At 39.2% G+C, this 23,446-nt stretch overlaps 1 protein-coding gene across 2 annotated transcripts; it reads right to left on the bottom strand.

Annotated features, from left to right (window-relative positions):
- Positions 1-193: 193 nt before the first annotated feature.
- On the bottom strand, positions 194-22,559 carry CLPX (caseinolytic mitochondrial matrix peptidase chaperone subunit X). 2 transcript variants are annotated; one of them, XM_050903026.1, is made up of 14 exons: positions 22,482-22,559; positions 18,082-18,242; positions 16,458-16,575; positions 11,240-11,394; positions 10,232-10,391; positions 8,969-9,010; positions 7,629-7,805; positions 6,626-6,790; positions 6,187-6,275; positions 5,508-5,672; positions 4,173-4,472; positions 3,566-3,658; positions 3,206-3,312; positions 194-2,069 (listed from the first exon to the last, which is right to left on the bottom strand). In XM_050903026.1, the coding sequence occupies exons 1-14, from the start codon at positions 22,549-22,551 to the stop codon at positions 1,979-1,981; spliced, it is 1,893 nt and encodes a 630-aa protein (XP_050758983.1). In that variant the 5' UTR covers positions 22,552-22,559; the 3' UTR covers positions 194-1,978. The 2 variants fall into 2 exon arrangements, with proteins under 2 accessions (XP_050758983.1, XP_050758984.1); XM_050903027.1 differs by lacking the exon at positions 8,969-9,010.
- Between the last annotated feature and the right edge of the window lie 887 nt (positions 22,560-23,446).

Genomic DNA, 23,446 nt, shown 5'->3' with positions numbered 1-23,446 from the left:
GGGCGGGAGGAGCCGCCGCCCGGCCCCGCCCCAATGCCCCAATGCCTTTTTTCTTTCATTGACATCCACTTAAAAAAAAAAAAACCCAAAACCAACAAAACCAAACCCCGAACCCAAAACAAAACTCAAAAGCTGCAAATACCCATAAAATTTAAAATCTCTGGAGATGACGTCAGGGATGACAACTCTCCGCTGCTTGAATATTCGCTTTGTTTTATTCAAATGCCAGAGGTGAAGTACAAACTGTAGTTACACAGCATTTTGTTTCCTTAAAAACAGTTCTTGGTTACATAATTCCAAACAACTTTCAAAACTAAGTTGTTGAACAGTTTTCACCTAAAATGTTGTTTTTTTTCAATCCATTTAAAAAAGGATTTGAATTAAAGGATTCAGAATTAAAAGCGGTTATATTCTTTTCACTCTACAAAAAGGAAAGCGAGGATGCAGTTACAGATAGTTCACCACAGGTTCCCATTTTGGGGGACTAAGCTGCTCCTAGAAACAGCCTCCACTCCGAAGGCAGCTTTTTCTGAACCATCAGTGGGTCATTTTAACCTGAAAACCCCTGAAATCCTAAGGGAAGTATCTGTTGCATCTGGCTACGACTGCATGTCACACTGCTTCTAGGTAAGAACACAAGTATTACATAAAATTTACATGACAAAAATTAACAACAAAAATAGGGTCAGCACATCTGCAGTATCCTTTCCTGTCCTAAAACATCCACTAGACTGAAAAGAATGATGAAAAGTTTTATTTAAATAGCGTGAATTAAAGTTTTAGAAAAAGGGGTCGGTAAAACTTAAGTCCACGTATCACCGACGGACAAACAAAGTTGTAAGCAACAATTTTAATTCCTGAAACAAATCAAACACATACAGGTCCTTTAGTGTTTTTACAAAGACTTTCCTAAAGGATTGAATTAATTGTGGTGTAGAACAGAAGAGGGAGGATTGCTTTGCTGTGAGACTAAAAATCAAAGACAAAACCACAAGATGCAATACTAGCATTTGAGCGTATAACTTAAAAAAGCACTGTGTCATGTGAACAAGCACTACTGATTACATCAAAAATATTATACATTTACTTCTTTCATCTCTTAACATTATAAGATAGGTTGGGCAAATACCTGGCACCAAAAAATTGATGCATGATAGTTCCAATACGTTAAACAAAATGTACTATATTAGAACATTAAGATTTAAAAATTTATGTCGACTTCTCCTCCAAATTCCGATGGCTTACCACCTCCTAGAAATCCTGTTTACCCTTCTGGAAAAATCAGCAAATTACTGACTTCACTTTCTTTCACAGTATTCAAGGTGACTGAAACTTCCTCCTAACGGAGCGGTGAAGGAAAGGATGTTATTTGATATTGCATTCAAATTACTGTAACAAACTCGTGTCGCATTTTCACAAAATCTCCCAGCGCTGTCAAAGTGTGTCCCAGTTTTTCCCAAGTCCTGTTGCAAGGGCTTCCCCCCCACCAATGTAACAAGTCACTCCAGCACCCATCCGGTTTCAAACACCAGCAGAAATCTAACACTGACCTGAACGTAACCCCCTGCGAGTCGTATGAGGAGCTAATAGTTTATTCACCCTCGACTAATTATTAATCTTGATTTCCCATTTGTAGAGTAACATTATTGTAAAATCTAACTATTGGCAGCACCTGCGTTGCTGGTTTAGTTTCTAGAAAGAGCAATCCAGGTGCTGCTATATTTGCTATACATTTTAATTGAACAAGTGTAATATACAATTCATATTTGAACATTATGCCACCCAAGTCCACACAATGTCCATCAAATAAATCAATGTGATGTTGCAACAAAATACACAATCTGATTTATCTAATAAAGTTCCTCGTCACGTATCGTATCTGAGATAGATCCGATGCCTTTAGTATCAGACTGAAGCCAGAGGCAATCGTAAGGAAATAACCAAGTGCGCTTTATGCGGGCGAGCATTCTGACAGTATTTAATGGTTTGCAGCATCTGCTTGTCGAGGCCAGCCTTCTTCCTCAACGCCAGAGTCATATTCTTCTTCAGATGAATCTTTAGTGGGAGCCCTATAATTAAAACGAACTGATCAGACACTTTAGAAATTGAGGAAAAGAATGGAGACAGTTTCCATAGCTTCTGGTAAACATGCCACCTGCAAAGTGCCCCAGCGACAAACGTTCTGACAAGCATCCATCTGCTAAACGACCTTCTGATCTGAAAATGGTGCTGTGCAGATTTACACTGCTACCGGTATGCAGTCTCACTACTGAAAATCAAAAGGCTATTGAATTCAGTTAACTCGTTTGATTTAATCAGTAAATTTAATACTTCCAGCAAACATGAATGCTGGTGCTCTATAAAATCACTTAAACCATCAGTGTAAGCATAATATAGTTTCCACTCCAACCATCCCCTTTGAGACACTAGGTGTGCTGAGCCAAGCTTTGGCACAGACACAGATGAATACAAAGCGTGTACCTCAGTGGAGAAAGTCACTCAAAAGAGTTGTTGGGGGCAGAAACCAAGCCAGAGTTCTAAATTTCAGATCTGTGTTTTTAACCTGACCCACTTCCTCTCAACTCCATCCTTTGTTCACTAAAATTAAGATTTATTCTTTTTTAAAATCCAGATTTGTCCAGTGCTTTCAGCATTCCACCACATCACTACCATAATACAATCTTTACAACGTTAAAATTGATTATTTTAACAAGAGCTCAGCAAATCAATAGATGTGCCTTTGTGGTTCTCCACTGCTGCAAAAGCAATGGAGAAGAAAACTGCAGCAGCCTGGAGCTTGCATAAAAAAACCCCACCTCAGTGGTAGGAAGCAGAAGGAGGAAGGAAAAAGTTCCGTTTCAGAAATTTCAGTACAGTCACAATTAAACTTCAGATTTTTACTGTTAACTTACGATGCTTATAATTTACTTCTGTTTCTACAGGTATACACATACACACAAAAGGCTTAAAGTAACTTCATATATAAGTTTATTTTTAAATTTCTATTTAAAAACTAAAGCAATACAAACCCAAAGTCTCCAGGACAGAATAGGCACTAATTCAGCTGTGTACAGTATACAGAGAATTGGATCCTTTTCAGGTTGTGTGCATGGTTTTGTGTTTATACGCTTGTTCCTATAGCAACCATCAGAATACCTGTCTAGCTGTATTACTCATCTGTTCTCATACTTCGTTACGGTTTTACCTAATGTATCCTGGCTCTTTTTTGCCTTCTACAACATCTTTGTCAACTTCCACGCATACAATGTCAGAATTGGGCACTTCAAACATGGGCTCCAGCAACAGCTTTTCCTACAAGAAAACAGAGGGGAAAAAATATTTCTGTATGCCCTCTTCTACATAACGATGTGGTTAGCAAGTGATTTTCAGAGCTAGAGAGTTTTCTGGGAACAACTCTGAATACCCACAGTTTTAGAAAGAGACTTACTGTATCCATGTAAGACCCAGAACTAAGTGAGGTTTTGACTGAAAATTGTCACGGTTAGGTCCATACACACGAATGTAGGTAGCTTCATTTACTCAATAGGAGACTTAATTTACTCACCATTATAGATCGAAGACCTCTTGCACCAGTTTTTCTGTCCAGGGCCAGTCTAGCTATAGCCTTCAATGCATCTTCAGTTACATTTAATTCACACTACATAGCAAAAAATGGTAAGTTTAGTTAATTATTTCATTCATAACTCAACAGTGTGTTGAGTGCGACAGTGCAAGCGTTACTGAAAATAATAAACAGTAGCGATTTACTTGTTACAGACCAGAACATTTCACATTTAAGCTACATACATAAAGCTTCAGCTATACTTCGGTTTTGACTAACGTTACCAGTATTGACTACGTCCCTCTACCTACAACTACTACAAAGTACCTCTACAGTACATGAAGTGGCTCTTGATGCCTATTAGGCAAGGTCATGGATGTTCATTTGAATGTTAACATGAAGAGCAGCTCAACTACTTCCAGATTACTTGCCCCACAAGGACAGTTATCCAGTCTAAACCAGTCAGGTTTTAATGAGTTAGTTTGCTTTTTTTCAGAGTGGGGAGGTGCACATGTGGGAGGAAGAAGTGATTTCAACTGGTATTTTAGATCGCTTTAACACTGTATTTAAACACAAGAATATTGAAGAGTTGTCCAATAAAAATTCAAACCTTATCCATGCTGAATAGTGCCTGGTATTGAGGAACCACAGCATTTCGTGGCTCAGTAAGAATCCGTACAAGGGTTTTCTCATCTAGGCTGTGCAGAGGAACCACAACGGGCAAACGTCCCACAAACTCAGGAATCATGCCAAATTCAATGAGATCTCTGGCTTCCACATGACGCAGCAAGCGATCCTTTTCTTCGATATCTTCATGCGGATCGGATTCTCCACTTATATTCGCGAGATCAGCTGCTGCTGCAGCCCTTCTGCCTTTTCCCATATTAGATGGTGTCCCAAATCCTAGATACTGCAAAACAAACGTGTTATGCTTACAGAACTATAATAGTTAAGTTTTCTTTATGTAACTAATTCGTGTTCCATGTGCATAAAAAAAAAAATAAAAAAAATCGGGAGTGACTGATTATGTCATTACATATTAATTCAAGCTCAAGAAATTATAGTAAAATGGGACACATTGTACATAATCAATTTCTTACAACATTTAATTCCCTCAGTAAGGTATCAACACATCAGACTGAATAAGAGCAAGTTTTTCTTAAAAAAAAAAAAAAAAGGTTAGTAACATGTCCTGGTAAGTTTACAAATAGCAGTGACACTAAAAAGGGCTCTTCCGACGTGAAGCAAATGCATACAAGAATGCTTGCATGAAAAGCTACATGAATTATCATAAACAGTAATTTGGAGTTCAGTCACTCCCCTGTTAGAAAGAGGGTGCACATTTTGTCAGAAAGCTGCAGTCAGAAGAACTCTGTCCCCAGATGTTAATACACAAAATAGTGAACTGCATGACTAGGTATTTTAAGATGATGATAGCTTTAGCACCATTTGCTCAAACTATCTGAGTATCAACAGTAAACCTTTGAATATCAGTAGAAAAAAGCTTTTTCTCAGTTTCATACTTGGTTCACTGCAACTGAAAGAAATCCTATTATAATTGCTACAACTGTTTCACATATTCTGTTTTTAGGAAACACAGGACATGACAATAATGTAAAAAGTTTACCACTTAAGTATGGACACCAAGTCCTCTACCAACAGCTTTCAACATTTTTCTCCCCCTATTTTTTCCTATTTGCTTCCACAGAGAAATTTTTAGCACATGCAGAGACCACTGCAAGCTACTTAAGTCTACTAACAATAGGCTTGTTCTTTGCTACCTTTCTTAGGCTTGACCTCAGGTTCCCAGATAACAGATGGAAAACCACTGCTCTACAAACAAACTGAGTGGGTTTACAAATATAGCAAGACCTTTAGGAGTCACTACTGTGACCAGTAATTAAGATGATAATTTTTCAGTTCAAATATAGCCTGATGCACTCACTTTTTCGTTTTTCCTCCTGCTGATAATTCTGTCAAGGCCATTAAAAGCACCAGAAGCTACAAAGAGGATGTTTGTTGTGTCAACCTGCACCGTTTCTCCACGTAGTTTACGGGAATTCTTTTCTGGAACGTTTACTATTGTGCCTTCTAGTAATTTTAACAAGCCCTACGAAGGAAAGAAGAAACAAGCAATGTAAAATTTCACTGTGTAGCATCATATAAGAAGGCACACCATACTGTGCTTACTTTCACAGGTGTACTTACATTTTTTGCTCCCTTATGCCTTTATAGTAACAGTAAGTGTCTAAAGAAATCAGTTTTCCATACAGGACAATCCCACTCAAGGACAGACAAAAATCTTCCTTTAACGTGACTCCCATAACATAATGGAAAGTGTTACCTATTCTTGCCTACATTATGCAACTTGCTATCTGAATGCTGCAAAGACGTTTTTCAATTAAAACATTTCTATGAAGCAGTCTCGAGTTGCTTTTGAGATTTATTTTTTTTTGGAATGAAGAAAGTAAAGAGGAAAGATGAGGGTTTCAGAGGTTAATAATTAAGGAACTGAAGAACTATGACTCTATACACTCTGGTGCTACTTGACATATGATAGGATGACACGTAGACTTGACGGGCTGTTCGCTTACAAAGTAAAATAACTCCACGGAAGTACTTACTTGTTGAACACCTTCTCCTCCAACATCCCGTAACTGATGAATACCAGGAACGCTGCCAATCTTATCTACTTCATCCAGAAAAACAATTCCTGCAGTTACAGAAAATGGATTTAAGGAAGACTCCACTTTCTAAGAGAAGCAAGAACTTACACGCAGAGAAGAACATAATTTAAGACAGCAGCAGTGTGTTCTACTTCCATACTGCAGATTGCAAAAATGTATGCAATCTTGTCCAACTATGGACAAGAACAACAATTATAAATATGCATGCTTAGAGCTCTTTTCAGGTTTATTATTTCTGATTTATAGTGTTAAAATTCAGGTACATGCAACAGGAATATAAGTTACAGAAACAGTGGTGGTCTCAAAGTTTAGAGCACTTAGGCAAGATTAACACAGCCTACGAATGAACTTCAGGAAATGTACTGTAGAAGTCTACCTTGCTGAGCTTTTTCTACATTGTAGTTTGCATCTTGCAGGAGTTTCGCAATGACAGATTCAATGTCTTCACCAACGTAGCCAGCTTGAGTCAAGGTAGTACAATCACAGATAGCAAAAGGTACATCTAGGCATTTAGCTAGAGTCTGAGCCAGCAAGGTTTTACCTGATAAAATAAAAACTGTATGTTATAACTTCCATACATTTCTTTAGAGCACACAAAACCAAATATTTACCACAGGATCATCGTTACCATCATTAGACATTTTGAATGACGCCAGCATGTTCATATATTCATATATTTTCCAAGGAAGCCAGTTTTCATAAACGGAGTTTTTTTACATTGGCAAGCTGTATTTCTGAATTAGACTAATCCTACACGTTTAATGCAGCTTGAAGTGCATACAGTATCACAAATAAAATGTCACACAATATAAAAACCAGAATACATGTACTTGCATATGGTGCAGTGCAATTGGTGAAGTGCAAAGTCCAACTGCTCCTGCTTTGAAGTTGGGGAGAAACAGAATTAAAATATTATTTATTGAATGTTCTCCCAAATAGTCTGCGAAATGCTATCACTTCAGCACAAACACTCCTGCTTCTTAGGAACATACAAATATAATTTCTCTTTTAACCCCCCTGCAACTGATCTGTCCCAGAGGTGAAACAACACTTTTTAACTGCAGTATCTCAGCTTGCCATCTAAAGCAGAGAAACTTTAAATGCATTTTATTTCAGCTTAGTGAAAGTTGCATCTTTTAATCAGTCAGTAAATATAGGCATAAAAAAAGACAAGAAAGCCACATGACTAGACCTCCTTCCTTTTCAAGGCCATTTAGCTCAGCTTGTTACCATGACATGAAAGCACAAAAATCCCAGTTTGGAATTCAAAGTTTAACTTTTTATACACCAAATTGGAATAATCACAGAAGAGGAAAATCACTCATTGACAATCAAGTCTAATAAAAATTTGACACCTATAAAAACATGCAGCTGTATACCTGATCCAGTTGGTCCAAGCAGCAAAATATTACTTTTTTCAAGTTTTATGTCGTCATTGGGTGAATCTAGTACTTCTCCTCCCCGTTTTTCCTGAGGTATCTGCTGGTTCATTTGTTGCTGCATCGATGCTCCTAAAGCATTACCGTGTGGACTGATTCCAGCAATCTGCAGTAGTTCTGAAGAGAACAATAACAGTACTGTTTGATCACTGTCAAGGTCTGCCATTACCTTAAATACACAATAAAGCCTTGGTTCTTCTGTTTTGTTCTGCAAACCTACAATTCTATCTGTACAGAAGTTTACAGATAGGACTGCAACAGAAATATGGCACAATTATTACAAAAACATGAGTTCCAATCGTATTTTTGCACGAGCACACATTTGCATATATGAAAAGAATTTCCAATGGTACTGTGGATTATCTAAAAATATTCCTCTACCTTAAAAACAAGAGAAATTTTCAGTCCTTACAAATTGACTCATTTTACCTGTAATTTTTTATTTTTAACACGAGAAGAAATAAACCCAAACTGTTGATCTCTATGATGAAGAAGTACAAGAACTGGTATACTGTAACAATTACAAAAGCAATGCACAGGTCTACTCTCAAGACTTAAAAATTTGTCTTAGATCAGTTGTTACAGGTTTTGTCTCTACACATGGATATAGAGATTGAACTGGATTTTCTTTTTTCAGAGCACTAGTTTTAACTGGTTTGCAGAGTAGAATATTGAAGATTAAGAAAACTGGTTTGAAGAGGTATAACTGGGGTTACAAATTGATCTACACTAGACTAAGGAAGAAGTTCAATAGCCAGTGAGAGTTCCGGTGAACTGAAAACAAACATGACTGACCTCACTCTGGAAAAGAAAAAAAAAAAAGAAAAAAAAAGAGGCATTCTGAGGTTCAAGGTGACAGTGCCTTTTAAGGGTGCAAATACCCTGCAGAAAACAGTTGCCTAACTTCCCTTATTATCTACCTCCCGTTGCATCTTGTGTGACATTATTAATATAATCAGACCTCAGTTCTAAATTAAAAATAAATCTCAATTTCCACTTGTTCTATTGAGAACAACTTTAAGGACAGATAATTATTTAACCAACTTCATAAAAGGTATCTTTAAATTTTACTTGCTTTCCACCTAGAACTAGATAAAGAGTCAGATCCTAGTCACCTCTGTTAAAAATACACTCAATGCCACCAATTAAATTTACTTACAGAAGAAAAGCAAACAGGATTTTACCCAGCATTTCAAACTAGCGGTCACTAAAGACTATTCTACATTAACATCAAAAGAGTAGATATTGCAGAGGAGGACATGAGGAGAGAGTTCACTTACTTGTAAATCTGTACTCATCCTCCCGTCTTCTGATTTCTAATTCTAAGAGAGAGGATGAAAACAGTAATAAAAAATAAGTTTATAAAAGCTTATAAATTCTCCACCTCTTGCCCTCTTCTGAATACATCTCATTACTGTGTATGAATGTATTTCTAACAAGAAATCTCCACATGAATTAGTTTTTATTGCTGTCAAAATCAACCCAAAACCCAACTTGCATGCTTTTAAAATGACAGCAAGCTTTTTACTACTTAAAACAGTAACAGTCTATTACCTCTGATTAGATTTTCATTTTAAAGCCACCTATATCATAGCAATTTTTTTCCCCTTCTATAACTTTGTTTTGAAAAGGCTTCCTTAAACTCTCACATTTATATCCCAGTGTTACAATGTAAGATTTCACACATTTCAAAGTACTATCCATTATAAACGTTCACTGCCAGTCCCTCTGAGTATGCACTATTTATCTTCCTGTGCAGGGTCAGGAACTTCTCTGTGCCAGGTACACAACCGCTCTCCTACCATTACCAGGAGAGCGCTACTAATGTTTCACCCTCAGTTAAAATACTACTTTACATAAATTCAAAAAACAAAGAAGATTCTGTTTGCTTAGCATACTATTTATTGCAAGACAGAACAAAACACCTTAAAGAAAAAAAAAAACCAAGGTACACTTTGAATCAGAGACAGTAACTTAATCCTACTTCTAAAAATAAATTAGATCAACATAGCTACACACTTACTCAGTAGCAAAAGTACTGCCAAGAGTAACTCCATCTATGCCTGCTAGATATGGAACAATACTATGGTGACCAACAGATGCTGTCAACAGCAGCAAGTGAGGTTAGAAAGCTAGCTATTCATCAAATTCACGATGCAAAATAATTGCCTTCACAATCTGCATTGTCGCTTGCAGATTAAGCAGCGGATTTAGTGTTAAGCAGTAAATGAGATTAGAAAGAAAAGTTTAGGAGGCTCACTTTATAAAGTTAAAGGAAAATACCTAATAACATGCGTCAGTAAAAAATGCTAACTGTGTAATACAGCAGGCAACACCCATGCCATCATAAACCTTCTGGATTACTTTTAAATAAATCACAGAACTTTACATACAGTGAAAGTTAAATTTAATAGAAATTCTTTTAGCTCATTCCAATTACAGAACATCTAGTGTCAAGGTAAAACCTCTCTCAGGTTTCTTATGTTAAAGCCCTGAAATGGTAAGTTTTATTTGACCAGAAAAATACCAAACATCATACAAACCTCTCGGTGTTAGAGAATTCTGCTTTTCAACTTCTGCTTGCTGTCTCAGGTTAGCTGGGATATTATTATAGATTCTCTTGTAATGATTGTACACAGCAACTGAAAGCACCTTCTTGGCAAAACACTGACCAACAACGTATTTGTCGAGGTAGTTATAAATCTGAAAAACAACTCAATTTTAATAACACTTCTAAACGACCCTGCAGCAAAAAAAGAAAAAATAGCATATTGTGCCAAAGGTGGACTTTGGTCTAAGCCAGCCATTACAGAACTGAGAAACAGAAACCCAACATCTAAAATACAAAATATATTCCTGTGAAGAAGTTTACTTAAAAACATGGCACTTACACAATCATATTGTGTTTGTCAGTTCTCCCCTACTAATATTTAAACCCATTGTCATTTTCACTCAAATTTGTAAGAGGAACAGAAATTTCAAGACTACTTAATTTCTTAAAAGAGGCCTATCCAGGAGCCACGTGCAGCTTCAGAAACCATTACAGTCCACCAGGAACTGAGGAACACAAGAATCTCCCTCATTATTCGGGAGAGGGAAACCAAATGACTTAAGATGGGTCATGGCCACAAGCTAATCAGCCACAGTTCTTGCCCAGAAACAGGCCAAATAAAAGGTTCTGCAGCTACAGAAGGAAGCTGCTAACGTAAGGGTGCAGAATACAAGGCCACAGCAGGAAATAAAAGACACTATGGTTGGTGAGGGTTGAGGTTAGCCTCAGGGTCACAAGGAGAAAATGAAGGTAGTGGACTTCAGTCACAAGACAAAGGCAGAGGAAAACAAGCGCAACTACTTTTATTGGATCTACTTGTTGCCTTTATCAGTGCTCTGCTGGGTCACATAGCTCTCAAAGGTTTAATCTTGAGCTAATCGTCTTTCTTGTTTGTTGCTCTGTCACAGTAGACCGTTACACACCTGATGCAGATTAAGAAGTAAACCATTTCACCATGCTGTAATACAAGGAAACACTGGGGTGAAATTAAGAATCATACTTTTTTCGGTGGAGGTGGCGGCTTCTGCTGGAATGCCAATTTGACAGCTTCTGCTGCTGACTCGGGCTCTTTAATGATGCTCTTTTTTGTGTCTGCCTCTGACAGTACAACAAAAAAGTGGTGACACTTTTCACACTTCACAAAACGGGTGGAAGCTGCAGAAAAAGTAAAACAAAACAGTAAGAGGAATTGCTTAGACAACATTCATTCAACTGCCCGAGTTCGTCATACACAGGGCAAGCACCTGTAAGACAGCACAGCCACCTGTGTTCAGACAACACTTCCCCTTTGTTCATCTTAGAAGCTTTAAAAGCAATTATTGGACTATGAAATTTGACACAGAGGGAATGCAATTTGCCCAAAAAGTCACAACACAGGGCAGCAACCAAACAAAGGATTAAAAAGCAAAAATCTATTTCATACTTATTCAGTAAATCTACACTCGGAAGAGGAAACTTTGCATCTCGGAGCGATGCAAAATTAATGAGGGCTTCTAACTATGCAGGAATTGCTCTTAACTCTCAAATTAGTAGGCAAAAAAAATAATTCTGGTTAGGGACTGACTACTCTAAAGTGCGGGGAAGCAACCTACAGTATCAAAGATAGCATGCAGCAGGTTCAGGAAAGGACAGCTGCGGCAGCGCCCGCTCTCTGCATCCCACTATGGAGCATGCTCGAGTCACCTAAGCCCAGGACAGGGAGCGCAGCGGGGTCACACAAAGGGCTCATCCCAACAAGAGGCAGCTGTGGTATGCAACAAATGATCACGACTTTGATGTTTTGCAAGATCTTTTGCTTATTTATTTTTGTTGTCAAGAGTAGAACAAATTTCTTTCAAATTCCACAAGCCAAACCCTCCTACCACTGACTTTGTGAACTATGTCTCAAGAAATCATGTTATCTGCAAAGATTGGTTTCAAAACCCTGCAAACTAGAACTTGCACTATTTTTATTTCAACTTTGCTTTTCCAAAGGAAGAAAAATTGAAAATACAGTAGAGAAGAATAAATTTGTAGTTCAAAATAGATCTTTTCTGACCATATCACCATTCTATTAAACGTAAATCATGTGCAATAGGACTGATTTAAAGTAAATATATTAGTAAATGTATTAAATTAAAAGCAAAGTAAATGTAGCAAAACCACCACATGAAAAACTTCAATGTCAAAACTTCTGAAATCATAAAAAGTTTTTAGAAAATGGCTTGAACACTGTAGTACCAGCTGATTTTAATAACAGCCTCTAGCCACAAACAAGCTGCTTATTTATAACTTGTTGCCTCCCATAGAGCTGGCATCAGCGAAAGAGGAATGAGTGGGGTTTTTTTAATATTAAACACACCTTATGACTGGATAAGTAAGACCAGCAGATTATTTTAAGAATGCAGCACATAATACTGTGACCATCGCAGCTTTATTAACTCTACTCCAAAGAAAATTTCTATAACAGCTGGAAAGTTCTCCCGGCAACCTTCCAAATTACCATTATCTGCCTGATGGGAACGCAGTGGAGAACCACTTGAATGCACCCACCCCTCTTACATAACTATTATTTAGCAAGAGCATTGTAGGGAAAAACCCCAAACTTCCTCCCAATGCTCACTCAAAACACCTCTGATATTCATAATGACTGACAGTGCCATGAGGCTGTTTGTCCTCCTTATGCAATGCTAATAGTCAGCTTTATTAGGATGGAATAGCCACGAGAATACTTGCCCCCTTTACAGATCCACAGAAATGGTTAAAAAAATAGAAAATAAAGAGCAGGCTATAAAAATACTATTGTGCATCTTTAAAACATCATTCACCGAAAAAATTATTATGCAGAGTACACTTGTATCAATTACTCCAAGCAGCACAGAGGAAAGTTATTAGAGATCTTCCTAATTTTCAGCAAGACCAATAGGGTCTGTGGTTACAGAGAAACTTTGATGTATGGGGAAGGAGACTCGGTTATCAAAACACAGCTGTGAAACGAGCCAGTTTCTATCATCTACACAGCAATCTGGAAACAAGTATCAATATGAGGTTTAACAGAACAAAAAAATTTGAGAAGTTTGCTCTGAAATGCAAGGAAACCAAGTTTAAGTACTGCTATCTCCCTAAAACTAAGCATTCAAAATTGCGAGCTACTTTGCTATTCTTAAATACTGGCATGTTTTTATATGCTCTTTTAGCAAACACATAAATGCACAGCAAAGAGCCTTCACGTCAAATTACCTGACTGTCATTAAGATGTTTGCAAATATTTACAGTGTGGTAAAATGCAAGTCAAGTGTTGTTTTTGATTCAGGCAACATTACCTCAGAGGCTGCATTTGCAAAGAGATTTCTAAAGTCTATACAAGCTGACCTTGCCAAAGAGAATTGCCGGCTTTTTACAATACGTACAGGAAGCCAAAACAATTGGAGGATTAATCTTAAAAACACTTGGTAGGGTTGAGATAATGGGCTACTGTTAAAGTGCTAGAAGGTAAAAAGACATCAGGAGAATGAGAGCAGGGAAGCTTCTTGCCTATTAAGCATGTACAGTAGCAGGGAAGTCTTGCTTTGGAGGACGGGAGCTAACCTGATGGCATCAGGGGGAGACAGTAAAAGCAGTGCCTAGATAAGGCTTCTTACAGCTATTGGATTTCACTCTACATCTGAGGCTCACGTCTTATTTCACTGGTCACAAAACTCTCCTTACAGAGTCTCAACAACCCAAAACAATACAGGAACTGCTGAGAAAGTGTGTCAAAGCAAAATTCCTTTTGGTTTGCGTCATATTCTTCCTTAATTGTTAATTACTCGAAAACCTTTGCCAAGCAAATCCTTGTGCAAGATTTGCAGATACAAAGTGAAGCCCCGTTAAAAACAAACTCCACTGGACAACCAGCCCGTCACATTGCCACTCAATGGCAATTAGTTTACTAATAAATGTGGCTTTTATTCACTATTTTGTTTCCCTACTTCTCACAAAATGACTGAAAAACCTACTATTTAAAAACTGAAACAAATGCTAATTGCATATTTTCCTTTGGCTTTAGATATTTACTTAAGGCTCTGCAGTTCAGTAATTCAAATCAGAATTGAGCAAATTCATCATTGTTCCTGACTAAGCAACATCAAAGGCTTATCTGAAAAATCAAGTTACAGTATGTTTAACACTACCTGCAACCCATTCATTTTGGGCAGAATGGGAGAGATTTTTTTTTCTTATTAGTTTTTGTTTTCTTTTTCAAAATTGTTTTTAAGATAATTAGAACTTAGCTCTTCCGTTTTCCAGCTGCTTTATATTCTACAGTTTGGCTGGGAAGCAGTGTGCTCATATTAACAGACTAAATCAGAAAGACACAGGTCCAGAGAAAACTTGACCATGACTCACAGGAACTTCTGAGAAATTAGAGCAATTACAAGCTTTGGTTTAATTTTTTTAAGTTACCAATTAATAGAAAACTGACGACTGCTGTTCTCAAGACGAACAAAAAAGTCTGCTCTACTCCATTATCTGGTGACGCTGTGCTTAGTCTGAACTAGTAACAGACTTCATTTAAAGGCTGTAAAATCCTAAAGCCTCGGAGTAGAACGTGCAAGGATGAGAAAAGTAGATACATTCAATTATTCAGAAGCAGACTTCCTCATATTTTGACTTTCAAGGTTCTGATAAATCTGACCAGCCGCAACACTGTTTTTACAAGTACAAAGTAGGTTTCCAGTCCCAAGCTGTTTACAGTACCTGTGCCATTCTGATGCCACAATTCAAGTGCGGTATCACTACTTGTGAATTTGAGATTGCATATACCAGACATTGTCTCCCATAACGTTAGTATGAATGAATCCTCTTCCTAAGACAGTCTTCAAGCATGCTTAAAGATTCCTAGCGACACTGACAACATACTAAATTACATCTCTGCTTTCCAGGGATACACAGTGATTGTTCTGCTCTGGGGTAATGCTTAAGTGGTATTTCCAGATAAAAGCACAAACTCCAGTAACAAGGGGAGCAAACGCACCAGTGAAGTGAGAGTTTCAAAGTGTCTCTGTCTACTCATGAATCATCTGATAAGAAGGTAAATGAGGGTAAAAATCTTCCAGTGTTTTCAACCACCCCTAGTCCAGGGAGAGGCCAACATACTGAATGCCCCACAGGATTGTATTTCTAGTTCCATCAACTAGTGCCAAATTTTTCAGAAAACCCTGTTGCCTATAGTTTCAAAGAAAAAAAAAATGCTCAAAATTTCTGGAAAAAAATAGTAGCTGAAGACTGATCCTTTTATCTAACATAAGTAAATATATTGTTATTATAGAATTGTCTTGTGATTCATGATGTTTGATCATTTTTATTAAATAGTATTTAATATGAGTAGCAGCAAATAATAGCACATGCGCTCATTATTTTCACCAACCGCAATATTAACAACTGTTGAACAAGTTTATGCTGACCTTGTCTTAAGCTTCTTAGGGCACAAGTCTGATTATGACTTGATACTTCCTCCTTGAGCCCCACCAACTAACAATGGGTATTTGCTTTCTGACAACTATTTTCTAGGCTGGTCTCATTAGCACTGAAATAAGGAGAAATGTCTTCAAGTCTGATAGAACCTAAAGCATAACTGGCATTAATTTGGACTGTACTTCAAAAAAAAAGTAGCTATTGCTGCTGGACACCAGGCATCTGACACGTTTTGGATTTTCTATTTGGACTTCCCAGCCTCCTATTTGAAATGTATTATGGATCTGACTTTGCCATAGAAGACCATTCTAGTAAGCCATCTGTCATATACTAATTCCTCTGCTGGATAAGCACTTTGGTTATACTACACACAGGATTAAAGTTTTATTATTTAGTAAACAAAGGACAGACATTACAAACATACATGTATATATAAGTATACATTTATATAATGGACAGAAAGAAATATCAGTAGTTAAAATGGTATTGTTTATGTGAGCATCTCTTCCACTGCATAAAATGTAACAAACTATTTTAAAACCACATATTCACAGTGGCAGTCCAAATTCCACTACCACATTCTGCTCCACCACACATCATAGGAAATTACACAAACATATCCACTGAGACAATACATGCTTACACCAACATGGCCAAACTAAGCATAACAAAATTTTTGACACTGTATAATTAGATAGGCTAAAACCTAGCTATCAGGACTACGTTAGATCACAAATATAGTCACATCTGTGTATTTAAAAAAGAAAGTATTCATTAAAACTTACACACAAAGGTCTCCACGTGTGTGCACAAGTCACCACACTTTGGGCAGCGCAGCTGGTTCCCTCCTTTCCCAGAGCTTCCAGAGCTTGACTTTTTACCACCCCCCTCACCGACAGACTTCTAAAAAAGATTTCCAGACAATTAGCCCCAAACAATGGAGCTGTTACATTAAGCATTTAGCAGTGTTTATGGAATCCAGTAATGTGAATATTGCAATAGCTGAATGACAAAATACCTACTGTTAGGATTTTTTAAAGGCTTCGAAAACTTAGAACAACACGATATAAACATTTTAAAGTGTACACACACCTGCATTTCACAGGTCTGCCAATTTTGGATGCCCATGGAAGAGGCATCCCATATCTACATTATAAGTGCTTGACTGGCACTAGAACAATAACAAACAAAACTGTGTAAAGAATGTTTTAATAGTATATTTCAATGTAATTTATTCTAACCCCAGAGAAGAAAACAAATCATACTTATAGAGACAGTAATTTCATTATCGCAACTGTGTTGATTCTAAGGGTTTCTGAAGCCACAACTCTTCTCACGTCCTTGACAGATGTAGCTATGCTGGTAGACGGCTGTAGGGTAGATATAGCCTATAAAACAAGCATCTCAGAAATTGCTTGGAAAGATTTTATTTTTTACTTCTAAGACAGAGTTCCCTGACAGAGACCTGCTTGTCTTTCTCCATGTTACCCTGCTTAGTGGTGTTCAAGGTTAACGTTTTTTAAATGTATATCCCTTCTATGCCTTCGTACTTTGATTAATAATAAAAGCTATTATATTTGAGGAAACAGCAAAGATATCTCTTCCCTTTTCTAAGACAGTTCCCCATTTTTTTAAGCCTTGCTTGCCTAACTCATTTCTCCTCACAACCCTTCTCAAGAAAAAAAAACTATTAAAATTTTTTGTCTTCCTTCTTTATTTTTTTTAAAAAGTTTAATCTGAATCTTCAGAACACACCTGCGTCATCTGGACAGTTCCTCAGATGTCACAACACGCCATACTAAGGCAAAGTTATTGCCTGTGAACTCTCAAAATCTTATTTGCTGACTAAAGAGCAGTTTTATTCTCAGGTAATCATTTAACTGAAGAAGCTGTTTATTAACTATAATTACAGAGAAAGACTAAGATGAAAATAGATTACAATTTACTAACAAAAATAAAGCTAGTCTCCTCAAACTTGTCTTGCTTAACAGAACTACCAAATCAGTGCTGAAAACAAAAACATTTTAAAATGTGCTTACTTTAAAAAGCCTACTTGGGAGTAGCAGGCTTTTGAAGGAGAATAGTTCTGATTACTACTCTTTCCTGAGATCCTGAAACCTGTTGTGGATTTATAACATTCTACAAAGTTTTCAAGTGTCCCTTTATGCTAGGCAAAAAGATTTCTATACCTGGGAAAAGCGTTATGGGATGTTTATAAGGTTTGTCTGCTAACAAATTCACAACACTATTTCTTCTTCACTGTCAGTTGTAGCAATTTGAAGGATCAGAAATGTCAACAGTTAGCAAAAATTTCAAGAAGATTCTAATTAAGTAACGAAAAAAATCTACTAAAAACATTTAAGAAACATTTTATATACACTATTGAAAAACCAAATGCGTGGAGATTACCTTGCTTCCATCTCCAGAACCATCCTTGCTTGCACCATCCTTTGAAGCAAAATAGGCTGGTGTTTCTGAAAAGTTTCTAAGAGGAATTCGTCTTAGGGAACAAGTTTCAAAAGTCCCAAGTTTTCCTAAAACAGGGATGCGTGTACGACCACAAGTAATACCTAAAAAAATGAAAACATGAAAATTAAACATTAAAAATTCTCTAGTTCTAATCCCAATGCCACCAAACGCCAGAATTTATTTACATTAAACGGAGCTCAAAGGTTTCAGCAACAGAACTCAACTCCGGACATCCAAATTTCAGTTATCCAAAGTAAGTTCTCTTTACCACCTTGATGTTCATCTCATTAAAAGCTGCCTGGATTGTCCAAAAATGACCCAAAAGTAATTCCAGGTCCTCTAACGTCAGACAATTGAGAGTCCCATTGTGTCATGAAATAGGGAACATCCCAGTTATGCAACCGACCCTCAGAATGATAAATACAACCAACAGGCAGCACCTATTGTGAAATAATTCAACCCCGAAGTAAAAAGAGAGACCTTTGAAGTGTCTCCTTATTACGCAAAAACCACCGAAGAAGTGTCTCAGACTCACGGACTGCACGTCTGGATTTGGCTTTCTCTTGTGAACTCTACTAAAAACTAGTTTCCAGGAATTTGAGGTACTGCTTGACAAAAAAAGTTGTCCTAAGGAAAACTGAAAGGTAGTGTCATATTTGGCACGTGCTGACAGACAGGCACAAGTAAATTCAGTGTAATCTTAACTTTGTTGAAATAGCTTATTGCCAGCATGAAAAAAACCTCACTGAGAAACTAAACAGCCTTTTCCTCCTCTTGCAACACTGGGCAGGATTACATTTCATGACTAGGTATGATGTGAATCAACATCTGCCATGTTTGTTATTTCAACATTTCTCAACATAGACAAGAGCCTGGAATCCCTATCTCATCTCTCTCTCTCATTTAAAGTGGCAAATTTCTCACTTGCTCTCTGGTTTTGGTAAGCACTCTGTGACTTACCAACAGAAGAGCTATATAGCAACAACGACAGTTAAAAAGTTGTTGACAATACATGGTTTTACTGTTAGAGAGATGAGAGAATCCTATAGAAAACGCAAAAAAACTCTTATAAAAAAAGAATAAAAACAGTAAGAATGGCAAGAGGAGTAGTTCATTTGCTCTGAAAGAAGTAACAATGACAACTAAGAGCTGGAATCTTAGTTGAAGAGGACATTTAAGAAAATTCACCTTGCTACTATAACAGAAAAACAGAAAAATAAAGAAGAAAAGCATTATGGACAAGCCTAAATTTACCAGGAAAACTCTCACAGGCTTCTGCAAAGTCACAACCAACAAGACAGTGACAAATGAGATTTGAAGTTGTTTTATTAACTTATATGCTGCCTAAGATTCCTGAACTTTAAGATGATTTGCAGTTATTTTTAACATGACTAAAAATGTAATCTTTTAAAAATCTGTAATAGCATTACTTCTGTCTGTAAACGTGAGGGAGGAATAATGATCAATGTGCTTTCCAATTTTAAATTCCTCTGCTGAGTGCCACTGCAACACAGTAAGATGCTTTAGATTACATAGGGTAAACTATGAAAATATCACAGTAAACTTAAAAATGCTGGCTCACTTTCACAAGCTGTTGTGTTCTTTCAACTGAATCTGCACAGAACTCTGAAGACTACGTGCGCCAAGTGCACTTGCCAGTAGAGAATAAGCTGTGGTGAGCGTTTACAACGCAATAGCTGTTCTGCATTAATTCCCTGTCTTGGGGGCTTATTCCTCACAGACAGTTCCTTTACTGAGACTTGTTTTACCACTTCTAAAGGGAACTGAGAAAAGACCCCTTAACAAAATAAAAAACCCAAACTGCCTCACCTCCCCCGAACAAAACCCAAAGTCATACAACTTTCCTGCAATACAGGGAGATTTGGCCTGTGGAGAAAGGATGAAGTACTAATACAGAAACTCAAACATTTTACCGCTAAGCACTGCACGTGGACTAACAATCGGTGATTTTAATTCAGAGTGCCCCCGTGACACAGAAAATGCACTGAAAACAGTACTGGATGAACTATGAAACTATACACAGCGTCAGGTACTGAGCTGGTAAGTGCCACGTTATTGACTGTGCCCATCTCTTGATCAGAAACACTGCAGCTGTGGGGCTTCACCTCCAGCATTTGACGGGACACTGGCAGCAGACCCAGGCTAGCCCGCAGCATTACACCCACGCTGTAACGCTTCTGTTGCTGATAAAGTCACTAAAGTCTTAGCTGGCCAGCCTTTTGGGAACATTAAACTCACCCTGCTACACGTGCTGAACTCTAAAGGGTGTAGATAGACTAAATCAGAAAAAAAAAATAGTATCATATTACTGCTGCATCAGCTTGTGGCTCAACACAGAAAGCTTCGTCCCTGTGCTTATCATGAGGTCTGAGTGATATTTTTTTGACAAGATATCATTGTACAATTAAAGAATGAACCAGTAAGAAAGTTATCGCAACTACTTTCTTGCATAAATAAGCCCAGAGGCAGATTTGCGGGAGAAATCAACATTCCAGCCCAATGCCTGGCAACTTCCACTGAATGATCCAGATACTGATAAATGTTCAAATCTGCACCAGCTGGCTAGCACAGCAGTATTTGCTCACACACACAGCTGGCAGTCAGGGCTTGGGTGGTTTTCTGAACCAGTAAATTTAAAGGACATGTACCTAACATAAGAATGTTGGTAGCAGCAATGGCATCTATCCAGGCTGTTCAGATTAGTGTGTTAAGAAATAATGGGAGGCTCCTTTACACCTTATTAACCTTTAATTGATACTTGAGGAAAGAAATACTGACTTTTGGGCCAAGCTTCAAATACTTTGGAAGAATTTATTGCCCAAGGAAGTGACAGGGAGAATTGTGACAAAAGAGAAGTCTCCTCTCTGTCCCACACAACACTTGATCGACTAGACTGAGCCATGCACTTCGAATACTCTTAAGTTTGCACCAACCAGCAATAGCAAACCAAGTACCTGGCAGGCGACGTAATCTGTTACAACAACAAAAATGCACCAAAATAAGTTTTGGGGTTTTTTAAAGAACTTTCATGGAAAACCGATGCATGAATAATCTTATTACTCTGTATCAGTGTTTTAGTCTCATTTGTTCTTCTACATATCCATTTTAAATCTTAGTTCTGACAATAAAAATACAAATTTTAGAAAAGATAATCCTAAAGTTAATTCAGAACCTTGCTGGCTTTAAAGTTTATTGTTTCAGTGGGTTTACGTGAGGCCAGACAGGCTGGAGTTGAAAGTACTGGTTTAAGTCTTTCAGCACAGGTGACGTCAGAGATGTAAATGTAAAGTCAACTGCAATGAGTTAACTCATCTCTTGAAGGTAATAAATCATCTCAGACTCGTCAGGCTATTGCTAAGGGTACAATCATTCAAAACCCTGTTGCAAATGTGGCAGCAGCAGAGATTTTCAGCACAATTTGGGAGTGGTGTGCCTTTCACTAAAAGCAGCACATGATATGTCAACTCTCACTACCCACAAGAACACCATGAAAAGGACAAAAGCAGTAAAAAAGTAACAGTCTCCCTCCGCTTCAACTTCTAGTAAGTGGTTTGCACAGTCTCACCCTTCTACCAAGTTGGAAATAATTACTTTTTGCTAACTGAGCCCAAGTCTTTATAAGAAATATTTCAAGTTTAGGCTGCAAAAAAGGTAGGCTTTTAATCAGTCAGCTAATTAAGCTCATTTACTAGCACTGCAGGGTACAACACACTGGAAAACTGCTGCTGAAAATCGCTCCTGTTGAAATAAACTCTATTCTCGCATTACATCTCCTAAAAGATATTTCAATGCGGGCTAATTTTTCAGAAATTACACCATGTAATACTGCCCTCAATCCTGACACACCACCGGCCGTCCCCTCACACCACCCAGGCTGACACTAGCAAAAGATTAATAGAAAAAAAAAAAAGAAAGAAAAAGGCCGAAGCAGCCACCCGTTGCCTAACCGAAGCCCTTATCGTAGCGCTGCAGCACGCAACTCCCCAGGCCGGCTGCCGCTGGGCGCCGGGCCGCGGGAGGGCTCGCCTCCCGGCCCCAGGCAGCGCCTCCGGAGCGCGGCTGCTCCCCGCTGACACCGCTCCGGCAGTGACTCGGCGGGCCCCGCTCCCGAGAATCACCGGCACCGGCGGGCTAGAGGGGCGCGGAGCGGTGACAGCCGTGCTGCGCCCGGAGGGAACGGGGTTTCCCCTCAGGGAAGCGGCGGGGAGCGGAAGGGGCCGCCGCACTCCGGCCCCGTCAGGGCCCCGAGACGGAGGGCCCAGCCCCGCCGGCGGCAGCGTCTGACCGAGCCGCGGCGAGGGGAGGAGGACGGCGGTTACCTCTCCGCGCCGAGGGCAGCGTGGAGCCCAGGAGGCGGGCGGCGGCGGCGCAGCTATGGCAGGCGGACATGGTGCGGCCGCGGGCCCGGCCCGCTCCCCCCCGCCGCCGACTAGGCCTCGCTGGCGGCGGTGCTGCGCGCCCCACCCGCGCCGTAAACACCCCCTCCCTCCCGCCCTGCGCCGCCTCAGTGACGGCAGCGCGCTGCCGCCCGCCTGGCGTCACCGCGCACACCCCGCGGACTACCGCTCCCAGCGGGCAGCGCGCGGGGCGCCTCGCCCGCCGCAGTCCCGGCGGCCGCGCGGAGCCTCATGGGAGATGTAGTCCTAAGGGGCGAGGGGAGCCCGGCGGCCCCGCCGCATTGCATCATGGGAAATGTAGTCCGGGCAGCGGCGGCCCCGCGGGCACGGCCTCCCTCTGCCCCGCACACACGGTGTTTCAGGCGATTGCCGCCTTTTAATTCTGCTTCCTAAATGCATCCCCGAGAAAAATATTTCCCTTGGATCCCTGAAATAATTTTTTTGAAAAAGGCTTCTCGTGAAAAACCACATGGAGACAGCAGCCCTAAACTTTAGGCAAAATGAAGGAATTTTGGGGGAGAGATGAAAATGATGCCTCGTGTCATGGGGTGATCTTCAGGCAGGGAACAACATTATGCATAAATATAGATATTACCTAATCAGACGTATCCTTTAGACGTATCTCACGGAGAACGCACCTACAACAACAGGTATCTATGGGTCTGTTTCTTCCAGCTCACCTTCAACTCCTATGTGTCACCTACCAATTAAACGAAGCTAATTGATCCCAACTGGTCTTTAGAGGAATGGCTCGAGAGACAGGAATACATCCCCTGTCGCCCTCCTCAATCCCCCCGAGCTGCCCTACAGCAAACGCCAGCAGAGCACGCTAACAGCGGCTAACACGCACCGTGCTGCTCGGCTGCGTACGGCAGGAATACCGAACG

The sequence above is a fragment of the Gymnogyps californianus genome, chromosome 11 (assembly GCF_018139145.2).
Source record: "Gymnogyps californianus isolate 813 chromosome 11, ASM1813914v2, whole genome shotgun sequence".
NCBI classification, from domain to species: domain Eukaryota; kingdom Metazoa; phylum Chordata; class Aves; order Accipitriformes; family Cathartidae; genus Gymnogyps; species Gymnogyps californianus.
This window is presented reverse-complemented; position numbering and strand designations above follow the sequence as displayed.

Bases quoted from the DNA above. Each gene is read 5' to 3' on its own strand.
- CLPX (XM_050903026.1), bottom strand. From the start codon at position 22,551: ATGTCCGCCTGCCATAGCTGCGCCGCCGCCGCCCGCCTCCTGGGCTCC. The intron at 7,806-8,968 runs GTAAGTGAACTC...TGTTCTCTTCAG, and splicing joins GGATGAGTACAGATTTACAA to AACTACTGCAGATTGCTGGA. The intron at 2,070-3,205 runs GTAAAACCGTAA...TTTTAATTATAG, and splicing joins AAAGAGCCAGGATACATTAG to GGCTCCCACTAAAGATTCAT.